Source organism: Gymnodraco acuticeps, unplaced genomic scaffold, assembly GCF_902827175.1.
Source record: "Gymnodraco acuticeps unplaced genomic scaffold, fGymAcu1.1, whole genome shotgun sequence".
NCBI lineage: Eukaryota > Metazoa > Chordata > Actinopteri > Perciformes > Bathydraconidae > Gymnodraco > Gymnodraco acuticeps.
In genome coordinates this window covers 1,845,246-1,872,913 of record NW_022990274.1, presented here as the reverse complement: position 1 = coordinate 1,872,913, position 27,668 = coordinate 1,845,246, and the positions used below count along the sequence as shown (strand labels likewise).

The 27,668-nt window shown below is 45.8% G+C and overlaps 1 protein-coding gene across 2 annotated transcripts; it reads left to right on the top strand.

Annotated features, from left to right (window-relative positions):
• The first annotated feature begins 752 nt into the window (after nucleotides 1–752).
• Nucleotides 753–27,668, top strand: efnb2a (ephrin-B2a). 2 transcript variants are annotated; one of them, XM_034221485.1, is made up of 6 exons: nucleotides 761–873; nucleotides 998–1,561; nucleotides 11,631–11,914; nucleotides 20,271–20,363; nucleotides 21,572–21,682; nucleotides 23,767–27,668. In XM_034221485.1, the coding sequence occupies exons 2-6, from the start codon at nucleotides 1,449–1,451 to the stop codon at nucleotides 24,171–24,173; spliced, it is 1,008 nt and encodes a 335-aa protein (XP_034077376.1). In that variant the 5' UTR covers nucleotides 761–873; nucleotides 998–1,448; the 3' UTR covers nucleotides 24,174–27,668. The 2 variants fall into 2 exon arrangements, with proteins under 2 accessions (XP_034077375.1, XP_034077376.1); XM_034221484.1 differs by having other exon boundaries at nucleotides 753–1,561.

Sequence of the window (27,668 nt, the reverse complement as noted above, 5' to 3'; positions counted from 1 at the left end):
TCTCTTTAAAATGACGTGGGCTTGATGATAAAATAGCTCTTAATTAGAATAGGGCCAGGCACTTCATCGTTTGATGTTGTACTTTTTTAAACATCAATACAAGCAGTGCTGTAATTTTTTTATTACATTTAAATGTACAAAATAACACATTTCTATTGTTTTCTGTATTTCCTCATCTGTCTCAGATATGTTTTTCCCGCTAGTGGGCGCTCGTGCCCTTCGGAAGAGCTTGCGCTGCAGTGCTCTGATGGAGACACGCGCAGCACTGTGGCTCCATACATGGCTGTGCGCGAGCCTTATGGGACCAAATGTTGTCTCTTTGTTTTCATTATGGGACTATTTACAGAAACTATAAACACGTTATGCGTTGTTTGAGAGCCCATATGCTTTTATAAGAAGTACAAATATGATTGCTGTTCTGTAGTGTTAGCTATGTTTTAATCGAAGTGAAATGCACCTTAATATTGTTTTTGTGTATTATTGGACTACCTAATATGCTTTGACACTTTTATGATGTCATAATTAGACACAAGTGACATTTTCAGATTGATATTCATCCACCTGCTAGTTAACTAGGCCTAAGTAGGATTCGGCTGTATTTCCTCCACATTTCGCTCACCACTAGTCACCGTGCTGAACCAGTTGTCGCGCTTGACTGACAGCAGGGCTCCTACTGAATTCCCCGCCGTTGGGACCAATCAGCGGCGGCGGGGGCGGGGCCTGCTACACCAAATATTCCCAGTCTCGGCAGCTCGCAGTTACTTTCCATCCAGGTTTCGGAGCAGCACTAGGCATCATCGCTACGCTGTGTGCGGCCGTGTGGAGGACGATATCTGCAGGACCGAGCCGCGGCACTTGTTGGGGGAACCTCTAGTATGAGAACTTCCATTACAGCTCCTTTGATTCCTTTCATTCTCATATTTTACCATTTTTTTCATTTTGACCATCCGACCTCATTGTTTTGCCCTTCTCATTTTTCTGCTGCTGTCACCCACAGTTTGTAGCTCACCACCACCCCCACCACCACCAGCAGCATCTGAAGGGGAATATCTCTCCATTCCAGCCCCAGCCTCTCTGTCCTTTTCTCTGCTGCTGATTTGGATTTTGGCGTGCACCGCTGGACTATTACGCAGGGGGATTTATATTTTTTATTGATTTCCATCTGCCGCCTGGCCCACTACTTTTTTTTCTCTGTGAGGGATGTATTACAGCGCGGAGAAGTGTGCGCTCTGAACAGGGGAGAACCCGCTGCCGCTGCCGCTGAATGAACTACTGCCGTGCGCCTTTGCTTTTTGGAGCTCCTCTGGAGATGCTCTGATCTGGATTTGCGCATCTCCTCTGAATCGGGATATAAGCTGAAGAAATTGCCACGGTCAGCCTTTTTTTCTGGAGCGCTTGATTTGTTTTTTGTGGACATATTCGAGAAGGATTGTGCGCGCAGGCTAACCATGGGGGACTCGATGTGGAGATATTATTTCGGAGTTTTGTTTATTGCCTTCAAAGTGGACTTGTGCCGGGCGGTCATCCTGGAGTCCATCTACTGGAACACAACAAATACCAAGTAAGTGGAACACAAGCCGCGCGAGCTGCTGCTGGCCCCCGCGGTGCCGAGCGCTCTCCCGTGTGTCGGCTCATTTCGTGCCAGACTCGGTTGAAAAATCATGCAATTGAATGTTGCTTTCCCCGCCGCACATTGCCTATATGGGTAAAATAGCACGAGTTAACATGGGGTAGTTAAACATAAGCCACTCTTACATTCAGCATACATTAAGTGAAACAAAGAGCTCTCATAGGAGCGTGATTTTAAATGTAAATGATTATTTGCCTCTTATCCTCATAATACTTTCCCACGACAACGATCTGTTGAAATTGAGACTCGATTAAAAAATGTTTGTCAGAAATAATAACTGTTTATAGTGGGTCGTGAGTATGCCGAGTTTCCCACATAACCTTAATGAACTGTAAAACATCTCACATCGATCCGTGCCCGCTCTGCAGCTTCACTCCGGAGTTTGTATTCCGAGAGGCATCGGGGTTAGGATACTAATACACGCTTTACCATACATGATGCACACATCACCCTAAACGCCTGTCAAGATAAAGAAAACTGTATTTAGCTCTGAGTATGGCGTTACATCTAATCTGGTAGATTTACTGTGTGGGAATATTTACGCGCAGTGGACAGGGCCCGCTCGGTCGCGCGTAATGGAGGCAGCACACACACATACACACGGCTCGGTAGTGTGTGCGATCCATCGGTTATTCTTTGTTTATTGGCATGTTTCTTTTATATTTGTTGTTTGGATTTTGATAGTTTTAAGACAATTAATTTTGAAGGTAACTTTACGCATCGCTTCCTTGGTCAATAACAACTTGGACTACTATAGTTCATATCTGACTGTAACAGGTCTGAATCAATTAAAAAATAGCAGAGCTTTGAAGCTGCACTGAACTCATTAGCATCCCTGTTTATTCATGCGGTTAAGTTTCCACTGGATAAAATATTGGATATTATTTGTACCCCCAGTATTGAAGATAATATAAATATGAGATTGGAGAGGAATGGGTCCTCGTTGTGCTTTACGTGACGGGGTGGAGGCTTCATGGAGCAGCCGGAGCGCCCCGCCGGGCCTCTGGAGCTCTGGTGACGGTGTCCAACACGTTGTGTGGGTACAATTAAATAATGAATTGAGCAAAGTATATTATACTGGTAAGTTGACGCACAACCTTTTAATATACCGCCGTGCGCATACTTATGGCTCTATACACCCAGACATTCTCACTATCGGTCAGAATCCTGCATGTAGAAGTGTCGGGTTTGACATTTCAGGATGTCTCATACAATTGTGAGTATATATTCAGAAAATATTGCATTAGCTATGACCATTGCTGTGTAGATTAATATGAATTAAAGCAAACAAACACGGGCTCCACTTATTCCCCGCCTGTTCCCCAATCTAAAATAATCTAAACACTCCATGTGCCTCCTGAATATTCCAACAGGCCCAGAGAGGCGGTTAAAGTCTTTTATTCGAATAAAAAGGTGTTTTTCTCCTCCTCTACACCCCTGCTCTCAGCCCGGCGGGGGGCGCCCCTCTTTGTGGCCGTTTCGTCATGGCCAAACTCCAACTCGCTTAATAATTCAGCTTTTGGCTCCGATACAGCCCAGAAAGCCCCTCTCTGCTTCCCTTCTCAGAAATGCACACAATGGAGACGTTATGATCGTCTAACAGGTGTCTATTGTTGTATGGCCTGCAGGCTGACTGCTGGAAATCAACACTAACTTGTGCGCACTGGGGCCACGTCTGCGCCATGTATTTGAGTGGAGGGTCTGCGGGACACACTGATCTGTGTTCTGCATGAAGCACTCGGCCTTCTAGCCTCTTGACTGCCTCAGCCATCTGTGTCCCGCCGTGTCTGAATCTCATCGGTGACGCACTCATTATACTTTATCTCATTGTTAGACAGACAGGCAGGTTTTAAAGGTTAATATCGGTTTTGGTTTTCACTACTATATTTCAGCCCAAATGGCCCTGTGCTGCCGTGTGTTATATAGTGAGTTCTTTGTTGTTCTGCTGTAGAGCCATTTGATGACCATTTGGCCTTATTAGAGAGACAGTGAGACAAAACACCCCACATTGATTTCAGCAGGAAACATTTGCTTGAATCCGACGTGTCGAGAGATCTCAGTGTGAAGCCAATGCAAAGTAGTTCACAGCAAATGTGCTTTTTTAAATGTCATGCTATGTGTTTTTTTGCTTCCTGGCAAAGGTTGTTTTCTCTATAGGGATCAACTCATTTTGTGCTTTTAGAAAACGTCTCGGAGAACTTCTCCATGTTGGAGCTGCAGCTCTTGTGTCATTCCACTCTTGATTTCGTAAAAGGAGGACAGAACCCAAAAGGGGAACATGGTCCAGCCTCAGGGAGAGTATTCAGGCCCCGGGCTGCCACCAATGCAGAGGGCATTCCACGGAATTAGTGTGTGCCTGTGCGCATTCTTTGCGTTCTGTCTGGGTGGGTGAGGAGTTCAGAGGTAAAAGGCCAGAGAGTGATATCATTGTTTGACCACTCACCTCTTCCTGTGGAGCTAATACTGGGTTGGAGCACGGCACAGGGGGGACAATAGCTTCAGTTGGTAGTTCAAGTGCTCTGGCTGCAATACAACTCAGCTTTTTCTCAACATATTTGTGACATTTCATATAAAGTTGTTATATTATTACTCATTAGAACAGTTGTCAAACTCATTTTAGTTCAGGGGCCACATTCAGCCTAATTTGATCTCAAGTTGGCCGGACCAGTAAAATCATAGCACAATATCCTTTAAATAACCACAACTCCAAATTCTTCCCTTTGTTTTAGTGCAAAAAAGTACATTCTGAAAATGTTCACTTTGAATGAACTTTGTTTCTAGCAAACGTTATGAACAACCTGACAACCTGACTTTTTTTACATTGCATTTAGCTGACGCTTTTATCCAAAGCGACTTACAATAAGTACATTTGACATCAGGTTTCATAGAGCCAAACATTTCCAGTGCTACTCAACTGGCTTTAGATAAGCCAGTCCTTTATTAGTATAAAAGTGCTTCGTTAATAGTTATATCGCTCGAAGTGGAGTCGAAATAGATGAGTTTTCAGTCTGCGCCGGAAGATGTGCAAGCTATCTGCTGTCCTGATGTCAATGGGGAGCTCATTCCACCATCTTGGAGCCAGGACAGCAAACCCACGTGTTTTTGCTGATGGGAACTTGGGTCCCTCTCGCAGTGCGGGTGCAGCGAGTCGTTTGGCTGATGCAGAGCGTAGTGCACGCGCTGGGGTGTACGGTTTAACCATGTCCTGGATGTAGGAAGGGCCAGATCCATTTGCAGCATGGTACGCAAGTACCAGTGTCTTGAAGTGGATTCTAGCAGTTACCGGAAGAAAAACGTGTGGAAATTCAACATTTGTATGCCTCAGTTTATTATTTACAAATGTACATTACAACTTCCAGATCACATTGTATTTACAAAGGTACAGCACATTTAGTCACCGGTATCTGGATATGATCAAAACTTTTAATGTGATGATTTTACATTAATTTCCACAGCTGTGTAGTAATCCTCCTGACCATCTGATTCTGAACTGACACACCACCATACAAACTAAAGTAGGAACTATAGAAGCTTAAGTTCATTTACTATATTTGTAAATATACAATGTATACATGAAAGTTGTGAAAATTGCAGTTAATGTATTTTTACACTTTGCGCCCCTGCATTAGAAAAAGTAAGAAAGTTAGTTAAAGTTTGAGATTAAGATGCCGCTCATTTTCCACACAGCTACAGTGTGATGAATAACTTCCCTGAGTGTATCATCCCCTTTTCACTGCTTGTTGAAAGTCCTCATGCCTGCCTGTGTGTCGCCCGCTCCCCCCTGGTAACAGAGAAGCCCGTGCGTGAATATGTTTCTGCAGCATGTCAGCAGAACGCTCCAGAACCTCTGCGCGTTCCTCCTCTTTGACTATTCAAGGAAGGATGGATGTTAGAAATGTGAAGGCTGCGGGCCAGTCTAATGCCTTTGTGTGTGTAGGCCGGGGGAGAGGATAAAGAAACAGCCAGGCTCTCTAACACACTGTGTGTACTAAGTGTGCGTGGAAGATAAAACCCACCACGGGGCCCGCGGCTGTGTCGATTAAACCTTATTGTTGTTTGCGCCTTACTACTTTATTGCCCTTGTGCATGAACCTACTACTACGAAAAAAAACAATGACCCCACCACCACCTCCCCCCACCCTTCTGAATCACACACACACACACACACACACACACACACACACACACACACACACACACACACACACACACACACACACACACACACACACACACACACACACACACACACACACACACACACACACACACACACACACACACACACACACGGTAATCCATGTTGTAGTTGGGAGGGAGAAACAAAAGCGAGGCCTGCTTTACATGGTTTATGTAAAAAGGAGCGCTCCCTCTCCTCCACTGCAGTTCATTAAGAGATTACACAGAAGCCCCCAAAGGCCCTTTGTGACCGGGCAGTGACGGGGGCACCTCTGTGGGTCCTATTTGTGAATGCACAGGGGGGCTGTGTGGTGGTGGGGGGGATGCATAGAGATGCAGGTCCATCATGAATGACTGACGAGGCCTTGTGCTGAATGTAATGTCGCCCCCCCCCCTCTTCCTCAAACTACCCCTCCTCTCCAAAGCCATGCAGTCGCTCTGATTTTTCCTGTCTTCCTTTTTTCAGAGATAGAAGGATCAGTTGCTTTCATTTAGCCTCATCGATCAGGCGGAGAGGTCAAATGGAAGCAGCAGTGAACTTTAATAAATATATTGTCAACAGATTTCACATAACTGTATTAGCATTCATATTAAGTTTAAATAACAAATATTAGGTTCAACTTAATATTATTGCTTTCAACTGACCTAATACAGGACATTTGACGTCATAATACATTTCATTAAAGTCAATTTCTTCAGTAAGTCAAAGTGAAATCCTGCACATCCAGGGTGAGGGTTAGGTGAGAAGGGGGGTGAGGTGGCTTTTGTATAATGATTCCTGTTCAGTGATGATTAAGATTGTGTAATAAAAAGAACAGGAAGTGAAGGAATATGAAAGAGAGGGGAGATAGTGTCGGGCCCTGGGGGCGGCCAGGGTAATTATGTCTAGGCCTGCTCTGAACCCATAGGCCTGGATTACTGGATGAAAGGTAGCGAGACAGAACCAGAGAGAGGGCAAGGAGAGAGGGGGGGGGCGACAGGGGCGACAGGCGTCCTAAAAGACCCTCGTCCCCCCCTCGGCCGACAGAGGGCGAAAGCCGGGGCACGGTGAAGAATGGCGGCTGGATTAACCCTCACTCGGCCTCTTTGTCTGCCGCCTTAATGAGTCCTTGCGTTGCAGCTGGGATTCCGAGTCAAACAGTTGCTCTTGATCTGTAGTAAAATACACACACACACACACACACACACACACACACACACACACACACACACACACACACACACACACACACACACACACACACACACACACACACACACACACACACACACACACACCTCCATCATATTACTTTGTCTTCTCATAACTTTGGGACCACAGGAAGAGAAACGGAGGGGAGAACGTACCGGAGGATTACAACCGGGGGAGACCACCGCGGCTGTTTTGTCACAAATCCTAGGAGAGGTCTAAATAAAAAAGGCTGTTTGAGAGACGGGGGAGAGCAATGAAGGGGGAGATGTGCAGTGACAGGGGGGGGGAGACAGAGAGAGAGAAGGAAGGAGAGATCTAACTTTACTTGTTGTTGTCTTTTTGACTGCAGTGGTCATAACCTCAGGAAGTAGGAGTACAGTCCTGCTGCTGCTTCTTTCCTTTGCCCCAAACACACACACACACACACACACACACACACACACACACACACACACACACACACACACACACACACACACACACACACACACACACATACGAACAGACAGTTGAAGGTGGAGAGGGCTGCAGGACTCTGCACCTGTGTCTCAGGCTGCGGGTTTGGCATTTCACTTCTTACATGGTTTTAAAGGGTCCTCGACCCTGAAATGCACAGCTCCATATTTCACAAAAGATAATATTATCCATGTGAATGTGAAAGTCATGTTCACAAAGGCAGCCATGGACCTCCACTAAAGAGCAATCACAGTCCATGCTTTTAAAAGCCCGTTCCAAGAAAAGCTGCGAGGGCTTTTTGTTCGGAGAAAATTGCAGCTGTCTGATTTTACCGTTTCATTATGAAAAGCCTCTCAATAGTATAAAAGCCTTTATTTCTGACGGAGGCTGAGAGGAGAGAGGCACCTGTGGCTGGTGGGGTGAGAGGTGGAGCTGGGGGGGGCAGGTAGAGGGATACACTGTGATCAGAGGACGTGAAAGTAAACTTAGCAGCAACACACAATCATTTAATTCAATGTTCACTATCTAACCATTTATTTGTATTTAGTTGATGTTGGACTGACGGACTGTTTTAAAGTAAGAGTTTTATAGGCTTTCATTGCATTCTACCTATAGTCTATCAATATGTGTGTAACCAGTTCACAGTGAATGCATGTGTTTAAAGACACTGCTGTGTAATGGCAGACCTCTGTGAGATAAAGGCTCTTTGCTTCAGGAATATTTATGAAGGGGGGAGTTTACTAAAGAATGCTTTTTAGGGGAGGGGGCAAGTGTGCCTTAAAGCAGGGTGGGGGTCAAATGCATTAACAATCATGAGATAGGGGGTCAGGTTCCTATATGTTTCCTGCCCATCCCTGCTATCTGCAGTATGTGCAGCGTGACCTTGTGTACCTGCTGTTAGCTTCTGATGGTGCCATTGGCCAGGTGTCATCGCACAGCTCAGGGGGATGGGGGGCTGATGAATGAGGGTCCAACGGGACATTCTCTCTGTCTCTGGGTTTTCTCTGAGACCATCCAGCATAGCTCATATTTGCCCTCAATCAGCCTCCTGGCAGCTCCTCTTTAAAACCCCACTCAAACGGTTGTATTGGTCTTTGTCAGCAGTTATTGAATGCTCTCATTATTAGCTCTGTAAATCAGCTGGCTTACACACAGGAGTGTAGAGAGGATGCTCTTGTCCCCCCCCCTGGCTAAGGTAGATCTCAGTTTTGAAAAGAACAGGAGAGAGCCATTATGATGTTCTGACAGGAAATCTCCCTGTGTTGTTTTTGTGTGTGTGTGTGTGTGTGTGTGTGTGTGTGTGTGTGTGTGTGTGTGTGTGTGTGTGTGTGTGTGTCATGCAGCTAGGCTGGTGTGTTAGCTTTGTGTACACTTCGTCATGTTTTTGAACTAGTCGCCCACTTGTAGCAGTGATAGCATTCATGCTAGCAGAGCAGCAGTTCCCTGGTATTGTCAGGAAGGTGTTGGTGAAATGTGTCATGGGAAAGATTATTGATGACTCACTTGTTCACTATGTTTGCTTGTACAGAAGGTGTTGGCCTGGGCGTGTGTCACATTTGAACTTTTCAAGTTTAAAACATTTTCTCTTTTAGGGAGTTGAAAATAATTCTTTATATAAAATAGTGTACCAACATAATCAGTATTGTAACTAATGATAACACCCCTAATTTAGTTTGTGTCCGGCAAACCGACAGGTTACTATTCTAATAAAGGAGAACAATAACACAGATGAATCATGCACAGTGATGGAATCTAACTAAGTGTACTCAAGTACTGTACTTAAGTACAATTTTAAGGTACTTTAAATGTTCTGCTACATTTTACTTCTACTTCAAAATATTGTGCTTTTCCAAAAGAAAAATCCCACTTACAGTTACTTTTTACATAAATAACATGTTTGTATGATATACATTTTCCTACTTCACTCAGGTATCACTTCTAACATAATCACCTGAACGCTCAGGACTGACACACATGGATCCTGATGTGCAAAGCATGATGGGAAAGGGCGATAAAGGAGGATAGAGATCTGCTGTTGTGTTGTCATTACCGAGTACTGAAGCACTTTTAGATTAACCTCGCTAGATAAATAATGGCCACCACGTGCTGTGCTACACACACACGCTAACGTGCACACACACACATGCACGCATGCTTTCACCGCTGTATAAACACACACTAGCACGCATGAGTGAGTGCCTGCAGTCGTGCTCACACGTACACACAAGGTTAATGCACACACCTTCAGCTCCATAGTGTGTGCATAGAAGTGAAGCTCCCCCTTAGGCTTTTCTAAGGACCTTTCCTCTCTCTGGGCTCTAGTTCTCACCCCCGCCCTCCCCACACACACTCACATGATAAGATGATGCCAGATGGCGCTGCGATGCATGGACATACATTCCCCATCTCTGGGTCCGTCACTGGACACACTGTGCCACCGCTGAGTGTGTCCCCAGGGCGCAGAAAATATTCACTCGGCCTAGTTAGCCGCCGCGCTTGCACGTTGTTAGCTTGCACGAGCTCAAGCCGGAAGCAAGGAAGATGATGCATGCTGTTGCAGGAGGAAGGAGAAATAATGTGTGTGACTGTATCATTTGAAAGAGTGTGTGACAGAGATGAGAGAAAAAACATGCTTCTGTCATAGCTAGCATCCCAGGCGTGTTTATATATTTATATATATCAAATCAAATAAAATCAAATCACATTTTATTTCTATAGCACATTTAAAAACGATTTTCGGTCGAGCCAAAGTAGATATATACAACCGATTATGGGTTGGATTTCTCCCCTCGCTATTTCATTTAGTGCTCTTTGTTAATTATGAATCGACTGTGCCTTGCCACCCGTCCCCTGTGTGGAGACAACCTGCCGCCCTGCGGTGGCTCTCTTTGTAGTCAGAAAAAAAAAAGAAGCGAGTAAAAGCCTCACGCTGCAGAGCAGGAGAGTGTGCTGTTTTCAGTCTCATTGCTTTGGTAATGAGAGGATCTTATTGGCTCTAATGTGGTTTATTCCAGGAAAAGAAGCCAGTTAGAGGCGCCAGGCAGCCCACACTTAAACATTTGTTTTACAGTATGTGTTTATGTATGGCTGGATGGAGATTTGTGAGGGAAATAAATAAACAAACCTCATCAACTATCAGAAGGTACAACTTGTAAATAATTAAGGGTCATTTATCAAGCATTATATGTCAAACCTCTGCTGGTTCCACCCGCTCAAATGTGACAATTTGATGATGCTCTCTCCTTTATACAATTGTAAAGATAGAGTTGAACTATTTTTCAGACAAAACACTTTTACCGTTTATAAATCTGCACAATGTAATTTTTGATCAATTAATTGTTCAATGGGGGGATTTCTTCTTCTCCCCCACCAGACACATGGAATCTATGGTCTATGGAATCGACACAATAAACCAAAATGGTTCCCATAGATATCCCCATCATCTTCAGTAGTCAGTATGTGCAATACATTCCTGTCTATTTACTTGCAGCTCTAAAAAGCCTCCAGGGCCTCCACGGTTAACACTTCAAATTGTATTCAAGCGTGGGGGCAAATTGGTTTAGCAGATAAATACAAGGTTTCACCTCCAACTGTGAGTGTGTGTGTGTGTGTGTGAGTGTGTGTGCAATCATGCTGCGGGGGCTCTCAGCGCTCGGAGACTAAATGGCGACATTATTTTTCTTTTGGGAAGAATTTAGGGAAATACAACTGCACTCCCAAACAAAGCCCTGCAGTCCATGTGTGTTTCTGCAGCTCTTCCTGTTTATGATGTTGCCTCACCCAGTCCGGGATTTTTAATTTTCTGTTTTGTATGCCAACGCCGTTTCTGCCTTTTCCCTGGCATCCGGGAAGCCTTCTCCTCATTTATCCGGTTCATTATTCCGTCGCTGTCACAATGCTGAAGAAAAAGCTGTGATTTCATCCTCAGATACGGGGTCACTTTGCACCGCATGCACACATATACACACATCCCACCATTATCTGTCATCATCTCAAATGAATGGACCCAATCAGTAATTACCACATCAATAATTAAGCTGACTGCTCTTTTTTTGTTGAAAGATATGGAGAGAGGCTCAATGGCAAACACTCCAATCAGCAATGCATAATGGATGAGTTATCATCAGTTTCTCTGCAGCCTACTAATATCCTCTTTCCCTCCTCTCCTTTCAGATTTGTGCCGAGCCAAGGCGTGGTGCTGTACCCCCAGATCGGGGATAAGTTGGACATTGTGTGCCCCCGTTCGGAAGCCGGGATGAATGATGCCGTGGAGTATTTCAAGGTGTACATGGTGCCCCGGGACCAGCAGGATAGCTGCACCATCACCAAGGCCGACACGCCGCTCCTCAACTGTGTCAAGCCCGACCAGGACGTCAAGTTCACCCTCAAGTTCCAGGAGTTCAGTCCCAACCTGTGGGGCCTGGAGTTCTTCAGAGGGAAGGACTACTACATCATCTGTAAGTACATGTCTCTGCCTGAGGGGGCAATCAATTTGGCTTTGCATAATTGAAGGGGAAAACAGCCTGGAACAGTTCGGCAAGGTCAAAGAACCCGGTGTTAGTGACGCACTGAATTTATGGTGGACTTTGTTGTGGGGTTTTCTGTTTCTGGTGGATAACTGGTCAAAGACAGGGTGGGACATTAGTCTGGGTGTAATCCTTTCAACACTCAGTTTTGTAGCATCAGGCGTTTGATCAGTCTGATCAGTCTCTGTGGTTGATGGACACTGAGATTTACAGGAAGTAAACTGAAGTACATGAGCCTTGGGTTGAGGGGAAAGTCGCCAATGCTTAATTGGCAGATAGAAGCTATCCTGTATGATTACAATCCTTTTTTTATTGAGCACATAAGTAAACATTTTAGGTCCATCTCAAGGTATGCTCAAAGTCCATTCAAAGGAATTCTGTTCTTCTTAAAGATGTTCCTTATGGAATTTGCTTCTGGCATAAATCAAGCCTGGAGAAAGATCCAAATGGGAACATTAAAGCCAGACCATTCCAAGATGTAGGAAAAACTTTGCCTGTCAGAGAGTGAATGTTTAACGCGCTCAGACCGCAGCGCTCACTCTGTCATGGTGCAGGTGCGGCTGATTGCCTGTGATGTACTAACGTCGCCCTGGGAGGAAATTCTGATCGGGTTTTAGCGACGGCCCCCTGGTTTGAAACATGGGAGGTGGACTGAACCATCTGTGTGGCGCTGATAGGGGGTGTGCCGCAGATAGGACCATCTGTGAGGCTCTGCCACCGCCATCTGTGAGCTGTCACAGTAGGAGAAGGCCATCTTTTTGAGTGAGGAGAAGGAAGAGGGGAAGAAAAGAGAATTGAGGGAGGAGGAAAGAGGAGCAGGAAATACTGACTCCAAACAGTCTGCGGGAAGAGGAAGTTGAATTCAGCAAAACAAATGATACACACGGTAATTGTATTGTACGCTATATGTCCCACTTTAAACCGTCCGCAGAAGCAGACTCCTGTGAATGTAATGTTCCTCTGAGCTCCACAGAAGTCCCGCAGAGAGATCAATCAAACAGCTGTTAGAGAAACCACAGACGCATTATTCTCATTCAGTCCGACCTCAGTCAGTTTCAAACTACACAAGCAAAAGTGGCTGCTCTGTCACCAATGTGTCATAGCTGCAGGATATGTGCATGGGGGGGGGGCTGCTCCTGCTGTGTAAGAGTCTAACAGCTGCTTTTGTGGTCTTGCAGGTAAGACAAGTAGCTATGTTGGAGCAGTGCGGCTGATTGCTTTAAAAAGACTCACATTGAATTTAGAAAATAGAGAATATATGGGACTAAACACACCTGCAAGCAAGCAAGTGCATCCACATACACAGGAGCCTGACAAACCATCAGATGTGGTTTGTGTGTGTGTGTGTGTGTGTGTGTGTGTGTGTGTGTGTGTGTGTGTGTGTGTGTGTGTGTGTGTGTGTGTGTGTGTGTGTGTGTGTGTGTGTGTGTGTGTGTGTGTGTGTGTGTGTGTGTGTGTGTGTGTGTGTGTGTGTGTGTGTGTGTGTGTGTGTGTGTGCTAGGACTACAAAGGCTTCTGAGCCAGACACCATCGCCCTCCGCTCCTCTCCCTCCCAAACGCTGCAGTTAATTATTGATGAGCTGGTGTTTACTCTCTCTGGTTCTCCCGGAGCTCTGCCTGCGCTCCTGCGGCTGAACGTGATCACACTGTGGTGGATCGCAATCAGAAGACAGGGTTAAGTTCGGGTTAATGAAGAACATGTCTAAGAAAGAGCAGCACGGGTACATTTAGGGGTGCATGTGCTGGGTGCATGGGTGAGAGCAAACACACACTGATAACACACTGTTCCTCAGGAGGCTGGAGATGGAGCAGCGTCTCTGTGCACACAGCTGTAGCGGTACATCCAGTGGTTTCACTTTACATCTATAGAAGCTATTTCTCTCTGTGGCACAGCTTTAGCAGACCAGAATATTCCATTTCCCAGCGCCTTACGTTGAAAACCTCTCATCTCCATCAACATGCCGAGTCGACACGTTGGAACAGAAAGAGCTGTGCGGAAGTTCAATTCGGAACTTTAAAAGAAGGGTCGGAAAATTCAAATGTTGCACTTCTTGCAAATTCCCTTTTCCATCGACATTCACACTCCCCTCTCCGTCATCCCGCCTTCCTTCACATCTACCCAAAATGCTAATGTGTAGCCCAAAGAGGGGAGAGGGAGCTGTTTCTCCAGCGGCATATGTCACGTTTTGCTATTAATTGCCTCTCCTTGGCCAGCTCTGGCTCCAGCTCTGCAGCTTTGGAACAGCCCTCTGCAGCTGCATTGTGGCCTATGTTGCCTTTTTGTGTTGAATCGGCCACTTGGTGAAGCTCCAGCTTTGCATGTGCAAACAGCAGCAGTAAAGCTCAAACACACACAACAAAAAGAGAGAATGAGAGGAATGCGCAGAGGTGTGTGTGTGTGTGTGTGGAATCAGTCTGATTGTGGTTGTTTCTACCTTGCATTGAGCCAATGTGTGAATCTCTGCCTATGACTGCGTGCGTCCCCGTGGCAGAAGGGAATACAAGATACATATTGGCCTGACTTGCCCTGTGCAGCTCCACCTCAAACCATCTCCATCTTCTGTGTGTGTGTTTGTCCGACCCCCCCTCCAGTAGTCCTGTCCAAGATCCATCAGTGTGACACAGCCTCAGAAAGTTCACGGCGAGGAATTCATTAGTCTTTTGGAGTGAGCACTCGATACGTAATTAATTAACCGGCGTTTAATCCTCCATTACTTCTCACAATGGCCAAGGCCCCCACATCAATGCTACGGATCTGAGTCTCAACCAATTGGATTAGCGCTGCCTTGCATTGAGTATTGTGCCAAGGCTAGACCTAGATTAGATGAGTATTTCACACACACACACACACACACACACACACACACACACACACACACACACACACACACACACACACACACACACACACACACACACACACACACACATACACACACACACACACACACACACACACACACACACACACACACACACACACACACATCAAACCCATCCATTGAAGCAATCAGGCCTCACTACTTGCCTGTCTCTTCCTGTACTATCATAAAGAGAAGACAGACGAGCAAGAAAAAGACGGATACATGTGTAAGTGTGTGTGTGTGTGTGTGTGTGTGTGTGTGTGTGTGTGTGTGTGTCTTTGCAAACTGCATATTGTGAGTTTGCGTGCACAGCTGTATATCTGCAGATTTCTGTCACTGTGATACACGTGGGCGCGTTTGTGTATTTTGTGCATGCGTGTGTACTTCGGTGTGCCTTTTTGAAAGCACAATGCTGCTCCAGTTGAGAGCAGATGAGTTTGATGTGATTGTTTGCGGCAGCACGGCCTGCAGGCGAGGACGTAGTGAGCTGGATGATTACATGAGCTAAAGAGGGAGAGAGAGAGGGGTCGAGGAGGGGGAAAAGAGAGAGGAATGAATAAGGAGGGAAAGGGGGCAGAAAGAGTGACGACAGCGAAAGTGAGCTAACGAGAGCCAAAGGGAACGGGGGCAGAGGAAGAGACGACGAGCTAAAGAGGGCAAGAGAAGGACAAGCTGAATTTACAGTCAGAGCACACGAGGACATTTCATCAAGATTGTAATCAACCTTTGCCTCAGTCACAAATGAAAAATAGTCCCGTCTTCATTCCCTGCTGATTGTCGTGTGATACTGTGAGAGGGAAATTCCTCTCATTAAATCAATATACCATTTTCAAAATTGCTTTCATGCATTTTCTGATTTGTCTGATTCAGACAATCCGTTCTTAATTCACCCCAATACATCCAGGTGGCTGTGTTAGATTGTTGGGGACCTTGTTATCATTATGATAAAGGGAGACAGGATTATTATACTCTTCTAAAAAGTGTCTAAAAACTTTCAGACATGCTAAATCATAATGTAACCACTGCTGAAATGATGGAGTGAAGTGTTTTTAAATGATGGATTTTACATGTTGGTTAGTGGTTTTTGGACAGCTTTGATTATCCGGGGCGACCCAGCTTTGCCCTGGCCTGTTTCTGAGGGTCACCGGGGTCCCGAAATGCGGAGGCGCCTCTGTCACAGGTGATTAGGGCACACGGTGGTGAGGGGTATTAACCAGCCCGTAACCCCAGCGCTGTGGCGACAGCTCCGCAGCAACACGATGGATGGCAATTAATGCTCAGAGTTTAGATCATAGCTGCCTTTGTCTCTTCTCTTCCTCTTTTCTTTCTGGGGAAACATCCTCACTCTGTCCATCCAATCATTCTCTAATTCTCTGGCTGTGTGCAATACCTCTCTTCCTCTCTCTCTTGCCTCTGCAGTCTCTTGTTGCCATGCCTCAGCTCTGTTCCATTATGAGGGAAAGGCATTGTCTTTATGCAGAAGCTCATTGTGTATTAATTAAACCCACGGAATTGAGCAATTTAAGCGAAGCCCGCTTTCAACGTCTATTTTTCAAGCTTTACAAGCCTCTGTACGAGATATCATTTCCTATTTGAACGCTGTGAAAATGCTTCGTTCTTAAAATGCCATAAAAAGGTCATAACGTTGTCCCACCACAAATTAAATCATATACTTTACTATTTCAAAGAACAAAAAAAGACACAACCTCATGTGTGCTATGTTAGCTCAACTACCCTTTGCCAATCTGAAACTAGCTCTAAATGCGAGCACAGGTATCTGTAGGATTATCTTGCTAGTTACATGAGTAGAAAGCAGGAGCTCTGCATATTTATGTGGATTGCAGCACACAATTGACTGCCTTTAAGACAGGGTGATTTTCCACTCTCTTCATTTGAGAAACAGCAGAAAATGAAGTTAGGTAGCGTCAATTAAGTTAAGGAGGGTGAGGACGGTTGGGAGTGGGGGGGACTGACTTGATGTATGTTTACGGAGCAGGGGTGGGATTGTGGTCTGAGCAGTGGCGAGCCGTCAGGGCCCTCTAGGCCCTCTCTGAGGGCCTAAGATATTCTACAAAATAATATTGAAAAACATTAAAAAAATATATATTTTAGTTATACGTTTTTTCTTTTCCGAGGGAAGGGGTGGGGGTCAGAGGGCCTAGGTATAAAAGTCACGGCTTGCCACTGGGTTTGAGCGTGCTTTTTTATTTATGCTAGTGCTAATTTCACAGGTGACTGTAACACACACACAGGCTGGCTCAAAGTGGGGACACTCCCTCGACACACTTTTACCATTTGAAGCTACACAATGTGTGAGGTTAAAGTTGTGTGTGTGTGAGTGCTGGATAAATGTGTATATATGGAGTGGACCCACTCAAGCTGTCACTTTGGTCTCAAGCGGTACTTTGTCACAGGCGGTGAGTGATTTTTCCTGATGGCCTTTTTCCCCGGCTGCGGAGTCTGCTCTTGCATTAGTGTGTTAATGTGTTTGTGTGTATGGGAGCATGTGTCGTCTTCGGCCCCAAAACGCCCAGATTTACGTCCTAGTGAGAAAATAGTCTGTGAAACTCACGGTGGAGATGGAGAGCATAGTGAAGGAAAATCAGATGTTCTCTCTCATTGTTTCTCTCTGAGAGGTCACACAGTCTGAAGCAGTGGGTTAATCTTTCTCACTATTTTTTCTCCTTCCCCCCCTCCCTCCCTGTAAGTCTTATCTAAATGCGGCAAATAAATCCATTTGTGAGGGTCTGGTATGACCCACCCCCCCTCCTCCAACGTGTTCCCCAGCATTATGGATTAGCTGGTTAACTCTAGCCAGCTAGTCTGTCAGCCTGGCCTCGTCTGGCTGGGCCGAGGAGGGCCAAGTCATTCAGCCTGAGCCCATTCAACATCACATTCTGTTTAAATCCAAGTCAGGCTTTCTGGGACTGCAGCCTTGGCATAGTGAGTGTGTTTAACACTGCATTTAAAGGGGAAGGAGAATGACTCCCGATTGAAGGATTTTTTCTGGCTTCTCTTAAATGTCAAGAAAATGTTGCAGCCAAGTGGGTAGTTTTAAAAAAGTCTTGGCAGGGAAGATGTTTCTTTTTTCCTGTTGTGAGTGTTGATGGATGTGTTAAGCGATTTATGAGCAAAGGGAAAGAACAAGGCAGGAATGAAGGAGGCGCCACAGACATAAACACACCTTCTGTTTAGTTCACAGCCATGTGAACTCCGACCTCTCAGGCTTTTGAGCGTGCATGCACCTCGACGCCTGAAACCCAAACGCACCGTGGCCGCGCTGATCGCTCCGCAAAGTAAACATCGTCGAGGTGGTTAATGACACCCTGCAGGATTGTTCATTTCATGTGTGTTGTGCTAACAGGTTTATGAAATGAACACACGCACGTCATGCACACAAACACACAGGGCACAGGAGCACAAGCCTTTAAGGAGCTTTGTCTGTAATGTGCTTTTCGGTCGCCACTGAAAAGCCATAGGTCAGCCAGAGAAGGAGACAGGGGGAGAGAGGAGGCGAGGGAGGGAGGGAGTCCTTGTTAACATGCTCTTTGTGTCCGCTCCCATCACCATCTTATTGAAGCAAAGGGGTTTTGGATCAAAATGATTGGTAGCTGGGTGGAAAGGAAGGAGAAAAAAGGAAAGGGGACAACATGGAGGAGGAGAAAGGAAAGCGCATCTTCAAGTTTCACCAGCACCTACCTTGATGGAGAACGAAGGGGAACATAACATATGATATATACATTAAACAGTATATCATTTAAAACAGGTAACATCTAAAACGGTAGAAGAAAGTTTTTCTAATTGAAACACTGAAAAAGATAACCTTATGAATTAGAATGATGTTCTGAGGCATATAAAGACATTGAAATTGAAATGGAATGTGTTTGAACTTTGCCGGTAACAGTCCCTCCATACAATCTACAAGACTTTCATTTAATCCTCTGTGAAATAAGAAAAGATGTGCAGGGGTAAAGGGGGTGTAGGGAAGAAGGCATGGCCGCCCTGGAGAGGTGGAAACTGGGGATGATGGGGTGTTGTTCTGGGAGGGTAAAGAGGAAGAGAGACTGGAGAGGAAGCAGAGGGGCGGGGAGGAGGTGTGTGGGGGGGGGGGGGGGGGGGTCAGTATGGTGAATGCGGGCCACTGCGGGCTGGCGGAAAGCCAAGCTGCTAAGCCCTGGCAGCTCGTTAGCCTCTGTGTTACTGACCTGATAGACCACAAGCCCCCCCCCCCTCCTCCCCCCACCCTGTGCCCTGCAGTTCTGCCCAGCAACCTCTGGGGGCAGCACAGATAAAAAGCAGAGAGGCAGAGCAGCAGCTAATGGATTTAGAGCAGCTGATTGAGCTTTCTAGGGGGGGGGGGGGGTTATTTGAAAACGGCAAATAACTGTATTAGGTTAGTTGAAAGCAATACTTTTAACTTGAACCTAATATTTAACATTAATGCTTCCATTTATCTAATCCCGTTATGTGAGATCTGTTGACCTACTACATTTCATTCAATTCAACATTTCAGTGTTTTCAGTGTATAGATTTATTTTATCAGAGTGCAATTTCACATCATCTGATCACCGGGCACGTTTCGTTCCTCCTGTCACATGTGGGCCGTCCTGCACCCCCCTCGAGATCCCCCCTCGAGATCCCCCCCCGACATCTGCCCCTGTCCCTTAAACACGGTGTTTAGTGGAGCACTGCTGTTTTCTCCTCTGTTTATGTGCTTTTGTAGCTCTTTTAAGCGATTTTCATCCAAGGGCTATTGAGGCATTTATCACCTCCCTCTGTTCCCTTCATTTCACTGCCTTCCTGGAAAAGTGCCCTATTTCTTATTATTTTTAACAATTCCTCATCCCCTCCTGTTAATATATGTTTTCAAGTTGTCAGCAGGTTCTCCTTCTTTAAGCCTGGCAGCCAGTTTCAGATCTGAGCATTTGAGGGGCTTTTAAAAATCCAAAAGTGTGTTCTTTAATGAGCGGCTACCTCTCTCTGGAGTGTCATTAGCGCAAATGCACGACGCACCGCCAAATTTCCTGCGGCTTGCCAAAATGGACGCTGTCATGGCCGTCCCCGCGTTGCCTCCATCCCTCAGTCCCTCCTCTCTCCTCTCCTCACCTCCCTTAACTGCCTCCTTCATGAGGCCCATCAGCACAGTTAGAGGTATTACAGTCAAAATGACTCAAGCTAATTGACTTTGGGGACGTGAGGTCCGAGGTGATGAACAGGTGAATTGTGATCTCATTAAAGGGGATATGACTCATTTCCTGCCTCGGCGGAAGGCTTTCAGTGCCTCTGTGGTCTTTGGGAAATGGCTGTTTTTCCGAGATAGACTGAGGCATATATAGCAACACAATTTCCCCCCCCGCACTGCCTCTGTACAAGATGCTGGCAGTGACAGCTCACTCTGACCTCTCTCTCTTTGCCTCCTGCAGCTACATCTAACGGCACCATGGAGGGCATCGACAACCAGGAGGGGGGAGTGTGCAAGACCAAGTCCATGAAGATAATCATGAAAGTGGGACAAAGTGAGTATTGTGTTATTGTGTTATTGAATTACGGTTCATGAGTGCCTGCAGGCTTACGCATTCTGCCACAATGCAGCGCCGATACATTGTGCACAACTGTGCGAGACTCTGAAAATGCCCTAATAAGGTCATAGGAGGCTGTGCAGCATACAGCTCCATCGTCTCCATGACACCTGGGGCTGCGAGGGGGCAGGAGATGTAATCTAGCGGAAGCCTTATGCGCTCAAACACACTCACACACTCACTCACTCACTCAACATCCACACACACACACACACACACACACACACACACACACACACACACACACCACACACACACACACACACACACATCACACACACACACACACACACACCACACCACACACACATCCATTGCGTATGCCTGCATGCACACAAGCACCAGAAGCATCTGCTGCTCTACACGCTTTATCTAGAAGGCTTTCTGCACACAAATTGAGTTTAGAGGCGGTATTCTCATGAGTTATGACCCTGTATGCGGGACTCCCACACACATGCACAGTTTGCCCCACACCAGGTCGGACACTGTTCTTTATTATAGCGATAATATTCATAACTCAGTTGCTCGGCTGCCACCCACAGTGGTTATATCCCGGGGTTGGCCGGTCGTCAGCTCCAGCTCCAGTGCTGCTGAGAGTGGCTGAAGGTCAGGGAATTAATGGCCGCTGCACTCGGAGGAAGGAGAGAACAGGTGCTGAGCAATATCTGAGCCTCCTGTGTTAGGAGCTGCCTACCATCGGGGGCTTTATTAAACGTAATGTTCTACTTAGTGTGGTTTCGGTACCGTTGGGCTTGGGTTCATCGCTGTGGTTCTAACAGCAGATGCTCAGGGAATTACTCCTCCGTTTAGCGTGACTGTCTGCACATCACTACAAGCACAACACAGGTACTGACGGACATTTGAGATACATTTAGAAGCAAATGGACCCATTGCAGAATCTAAAAACAACCATTAGCTACTCTTAATAGTCGATTACAGTCATTTCTGGGTCGTGAAGAGCCATATGTACATTTGTTTTTAAGTGGATCTAGTCAAATAAATGTACACTGTTGAAGCATTTGGAGGAACATATTGTTGTATATGTTCATACAAAATTCCCTTTATTGTGTTTCCCTGGGAGTTGCATGATTGACATAAAGAACAACCTTAAAATGAAACTAAATTCTTATGTATTTTTATTTCAGATCCCTCTGACCCTATTTCACCCAAAGACAGCCCCACCAGAGTACCCTACTCTCCCAAGAACCCAGATGGCAAGGAGGCCTACAACCCCAACGAAGTGCTGGAAAAACCAGGTGAGGTCCCACACATGAATCTTTAATCCCAGGAAATTGGTAATTGAGTGAAGGACTTATCGAAACTATTTGACATTTTGTGCGTGCGTTTGTTTGGCCTAACTAAAAGCAGATAGCGGCAAGTAAGCGTGTGTGTGTGTGTGTCTGTGTCTGCGCGAGTCACTGAGGTGTGCATGTGAAAGTGAAGGAAAGAAAGGTCAGCAATTCATCAGCCAGTAATTGAATGTTGCCCATAAAACTGATAGGCATCTCCGGCCTCTCAAGGACTTATAAGGTATCTCCCTGCTGGCCCCGTTCCAGCCTTAACCCGCCGCGTAAGTGACATTTTCAGGAAAATGATCTGATCGTTGTCTGCCATCTTGTTAAACCACCTGCTCTCAGTACAGACGCACGCTTGTCTCTACAGCCAATCACAACTCAGACAGCGTGCAGACCGCTCTTATCTCGGCCTATTATATTGCAGTAAGAAATCTCCAGAGAAGCAAATCTGACCGGCAATTTCCTCAGCGATATGTGATTAGAAATAAAAAACAGGAAAGGCAAAAAGAACAAAAACACCTATATGTAAGTTTGGGAGGGCTACTTCCTTGATATCAAATGCAATGGCAATAAATTAGAGAAGACATTAACATATAGCTTCACCTACTGAATAATAAACAGAACAAATGAACGTATAGATTCAGACTTAAAGAATTAGCCTTCAGAACAGAGCTTATAGAGAAAAGATAACATCTGATTTACATAGTCCATTACTCCCTAAACCTGCCTATATGAGCAGTCTTCTCTCCTGGCTCACTAAGGGCGTGGCGTCACCTCAAATCTGACTGACGTGGAGCATGCAGATCTGCCCCCCCCCCCTGCCTGTTAAATCCATGCTGGCACCGCTCTCTGCCGACATCAGCACCTTGCTCTCTCCTTTTCCCGTCGTCTGCCTTGCTTTTTTATGTCTCATCCCTCCAGCACATGGGCGTCAGAGTGCTATGGGCAGTGCTTCTGAGGCAGCGTAATCCCCTTGTAAAACAACTGAAGGGTCTCTGCGTTGGGCTGCCTGCCATCATGTATCCACTCCCCCCATATACCACAGCAGAAGCACTTTGAGGCCCTCAGGAGAGCAGGAACCAGACAGGGAGCCTCAGTAATCCCGCCTGCCCGGGGAACGGGGTCCAGCCCGGGAGAACGGAACACACCCGCCCCCCCAGGTGCTGGATGGGAACCAGAATGTCCATCGCAGGGAGTCAGAGCCCAGCTCGGCTTCCATAATTGATGTCCCCTGATAATCTCAAATATTTCTCTCTTATTTTCGTCCCTCTGAGGCTGCTAGTTATAAAATAAAGTTACTTTTTATGCCTTTCAGAATGCAATTTATCTAAGTGCCTGTATCTATCTCAGCCATTGTATCTCCTCTCAGGCTGCGCTCGCCCTACTTTCAAGGTTGCAGTCTTCACCGCCTGAATTTGAATAGCCACCGATCGAATGTGACCTTTATACAAAAGCCCTCCATAGGAAGGCTTCACTCTCAGCCACGCTGCTGCCGGCCACCTTTACTGTGGCCTGATGAAAAGATGGTGAGGAATGAAAGGGAGAGGTGGGGAAAGACTGTGGAAAACAGCTTCCTTTTCTTAGAAGGAGTCCGTAAACTCAAACTGAAGAGTTTATTCCATCATCTGAAACCTGCTGATACCAAATTACAGTTTTGGAACTTTTCCAAAGCAATCCAAAAATCATGCCTACTTCCAAACTTACCAAACATTTTCTCTCAAATTCTTTTTTTTGATGCGACCAGGAGCTAGGTCTGTCAATCCTAAAAAAAGCCCCTCCCTGTGGAGGTCACATGAATAGGTTAGGTGTGTGTGTGTGTGGATGCAGAACGCTTCTGAGTGGACACAGCTGTTGTGAATTTGCGTCTGTTATTATTGACTTTCCTCACTTGTTGTTGTGAGTCAGCCAAGTGCAAAGCCAGGAAAACCGGTCTAATGGCATATAGCATACAAACTACTTTTGAGTTCACCCTGATTCATTTTGTGTTTATAGAAGTGACATGCATTTCCTCCCTGTATTCACCCTTGCTCCCCTCTGTTTCCCAGGTGTAGCACCCAGAGAAGGCGCCGGCGACGACAGCGGCGGGAAGTCCTCGAGCGGCATCGCCTCTGACGCTGCCATCTTCGTGGCCATTGCTTCGGGCAGCGTCATCCTCATCATCATCATCATCATGCTGGTCCTTCTGCTGCTCAAGTACCGGCGGCGGCACCGCAAGCACTCGCCGCAGCACGCCACCACGCTGTCTCTGAGCACCCTGGCCACGCCCAAACGGGGCGGAGGGGGCGGGAACAATAACGGCTCGGAGCCCAGTGACATCATCATCCCTCTCAGGACTGCTGACAGCGTCTTCTGCCCGCACTACGAGAAGGTCAGCGGCGACTACGGCCACCCGGTCTACATCGTGCAGGAGATGCCGCCTCAGAGTCCGGCCAACATCTACTACAAGGTCTGAGGCGGGACTTTTAAAGCAAGAGAAGATCTTGAACAATCCCGGAAAAGCGGGTTTTTAGTTGGCACCGCCGGCATGCCTGCAATCACTCTCTCTCTCTCTCTCTCTCTCTCCCTCCTCCTCCTCCTCCTCCTCCTCCTCCTCCTCCTCCTCCTCCTCCTCCTCCTCCTCCTCCTCCTCCTCCTCCTCTCTGATGTTTTGTCACTACTTTTTCTTTATTGCTGATACCTTGTGGCTCCGGTTTGGTCCCAGTCGGTGCTGACGGGGCGGGTGGAGGGAGCCGGAGAGAAGGCTCCTGCCGTCACTGCCCCCGCTCTCTGGGGGCTCTTGGGAAATAGAGGACAAATCTCTTTTTTTCCCTCGATGCTGCTCCCGGTTTTGTTTTGTGCACTGCAGCCAGCATTTTAGAGGAACTGAGTGTTGAGGGGTCGGAAAGTGAAACGGATGCACAGCTTTTTCTCGGACAGAAGGACGGATGTATGGATTGGAAGGTTAACTGGCAGGAATTTTTGACCTCACATTTAAGAGAGACTACTGCTTGGAAAAAGAGACAAAAAACAAGCGAGGAGGAGATGCAAGAGAATTCGGGCTGACCATGAACTCACAAAATGGCCGCCCTCCCTTAATGCCCACTAGCCGGAGAGACTCTTTGCGTTCAGCAGTCGGACGAGGTTTCTCATCCCGATTCCTCTCCGGGACTTTCCTGACTGACTCATGGAGATCACCCAATCACCCTGCCACACACATGCTCACCATCACATAAACACACATTCACCCACACACACAGACACACTGTCTCACCGGTGAACTGTTTGGGTTTAAGTGTGGATTACACCATTTTCTCCTCATTCCCACGTATGTTTTTCAGAAAGTCACTTCTTCTAGATGAAGGTTTTAAGCAAGAGAAATAGATTCCCTTTTGTATTGTACTGTCAACATTTACTGATCTTGTTTATGCTCGTATCTGGTTTCCATATGTGGATAGAGAGATGTTTTTCTTTTCCTTTGTCAAATCGTGTGTGACGTTCAAACACAAGTGACCCAACAGTTGGCCAGGAGTGGCCAGAGCAGGAAAAGTGAGGATTACGCAGGCGCTCTCTTGCTAATGGGCGCCTGTCAGGTCTGCCCAGGTGGCTTCTGGGAAGAGTGGAGGCCTCTCGTATACATAGAGCAGCACTTTTAACCCCTTTCTGGTACCTCCACTCTTCACAGCAGTTACAGTGATGGCTAGAGATGGGAGAGCAGCTGTATCCCATCAGATTTACTAGTGAGGGCTCGCCTCATCTTCTCCAGAACCTGGGCTTTTCACACGGGAAAGTGTTAGGGGCAATAATAAATCCAAAACCCGCCTTACTGACGTTTTTCACATGAGGTGAAGAAGAGGCCTGCGATGTAGTTGAGGTTAGCGAAGCTGGCTGAAACAGCTGGAGGTACTGTACTGTTTACCCCCGGGGTCCAATGATGAGTAAGGGTGACAGGTGCTCTCCTATTCTTGTTAAAAAAATTAAAAAAGCACAGGGACATCTTCTTACATCGTCACTGTTTCTCAATCTCCATTAGCATTTCCATATTGTGATCTTTTTTCTTTTCTTTTTTTTTTTACAATATAGATGTACATTAAAAAAAGGACATTACGAAAGATGAAATAAAAATCATAAAAAAGTCAAATAAAAAGCAGAATTTATTTACGATAGACACATAGAGCACAGGTGTTGTCAGGCGGTATGGACAGGAGGAAGAAGTCGTGTTAATATATTATGGTATAAGTGCACATTATGCAATCTAGGTTTTTGATTATTTTATATCTCTCGGCCCGCTGAGTCCCGTATTTCAAGAGCTCTCGGTCCTGGGAAACAGGACAAGGGTAGGGGGGGGGGCAGGGCTAACTTACCCAAAATAGCTCACATTGGTGTACACAAGGGCAGAGTAGCTGTGTCTCCCACACTCACTCAGTGTAGCATCTCCCAAAGGATAATTCTCATGAACACCCAATCCCCTCAAACACACCTCCATGTGCATGTGTGTATGTGTGTGTGCGCGTGATGAGCAAGTCCATATTTCAGTGCATCACATTCATTACTATCTTTGGCTTTGGATCATAATCGTGACTTAAGCAGTTTCACAGAGCATGCATCAGCCCATCATCCACATCGCCATTTGTTCATGAAGAACATCAAATTTCACCGAAAAGCCAAGCCTTGTATGATCTGAGGTTTGTGCCTCTAAGAGGCCACAAAATCTGCAAATATGCAATTCTTATTTATTTTTTTAATCGATTCTGAGAAGAAAAAAAAACCCACCTATGGAAAGTGTTCTTAACAACAAACAAATGACACAAAACTAGCAAAGTACGTCACACAAGCCTGCTGTTAGTTTTTATTTCCTGCATTATTTGTCCTATTATTTGAACCTTTTCTGTTTTAACGATGTGCCGTAGTACAAAGGTAAACTGTGAAACCATTACAAAAGCATATATATCACACCTGAACAGGTATTTAAGAAAAAGATGAAAAAGACACACACAAAGAAATGGCTGTTTAGTTGCTATCTGTCTGCGGCAGAATATGACAATCTTATTAGTTTATTTGAATCTGACGTCCTTTTCTTAGCTGCCCCTCGACTAGCGCTCTCCCAGCGTTGAGCAGGTTTGGTTCTGACGGTTCTGAAACGTGGAGCGATGCTGTGAGAGTCTTAGCACAAAGGCTAGGAGAAGCACCTCAGGCTTCTGTAAAATGCCTTGCTCGTATGGTCAGCCCTTGGTCACTTGACTCAGTAATTTTGCACCGTACTTCTGTAGGTAAGAAACTGTAAATACATTAATGTTTGTATTGTATATGGATCCTGGGTTGTTACAATAGCCTTATTCACCTTTTTAGGAAAGTAAATGGAAAAAAAACGATAGAAAAAATTGAATTCACTTCAGTAAAACAGAGCATACTACTTTTTTGGTAAATAGCTTATGTAAATATTGGCCAGAACCCAATAAAAACATTTTTATAAACTCTTAAAGTAAGATGTTTTGTATAAAATTTGAATTTTTTGCTATGTATTTTAGCTAGCGCTCGATGGAAAGCCTGTGTCCTCCCCACTCCCTCCCCTTTTGCACTGTTTCCATGGTAATTTGGTTTTAAAAAAATGAGAGAAAAAGTTGCCAAACCGACTGCTGCATATTTGTGCCATAAGTGTGTACCATAAATATTTATTGAATTAGTTTCTTTTTTGTTTTGTTAACGATTTAACTTCAGTCCAGTTTGTAAGTAACACAGTATTATATCAGCATTGTTTGTTCTCCCCCTGGTTTTCTTTAGTCATGTCATGGTTGCCGGGTGGCTATAGCCCCCCCCCCCCCCCCTCCTCGCAGTATGAGATGGCCAGGCTGGGAAAAATGGTTTTAACATTGACAATTTAAAACAAGTTCAAAGTGAGGATAAATGACACACATTCCACCAGTCTGTTACAAACTGAAAATGTTTTTCAATAAAATGTTTTTCCTATGGA

What these genes read in the sequence shown, in the direction of transcription:
- efnb2a (XM_034221484.1), top strand. Translation starts at nt 1,449, where the DNA reads ATGGGGGACTCGATGTGGAGATATTATTTCGGAGTTTTGTTTATTGCC. An exon ending in GAAGGACTACTACATCATCT is followed by an intron (nt 11,915 to 20,270) that starts GTAAGTACATGT and finishes TGCCTCCTGCAG; the next exon opens with CTACATCTAACGGCACCATG. An exon ending in CGAAGTGCTGGAAAAACCAG is followed by an intron (nt 21,683 to 23,766) that starts GTGAGGTCCCAC and finishes TCTGTTTCCCAG; the next exon opens with GTGTAGCACCCAGAGAAGGC.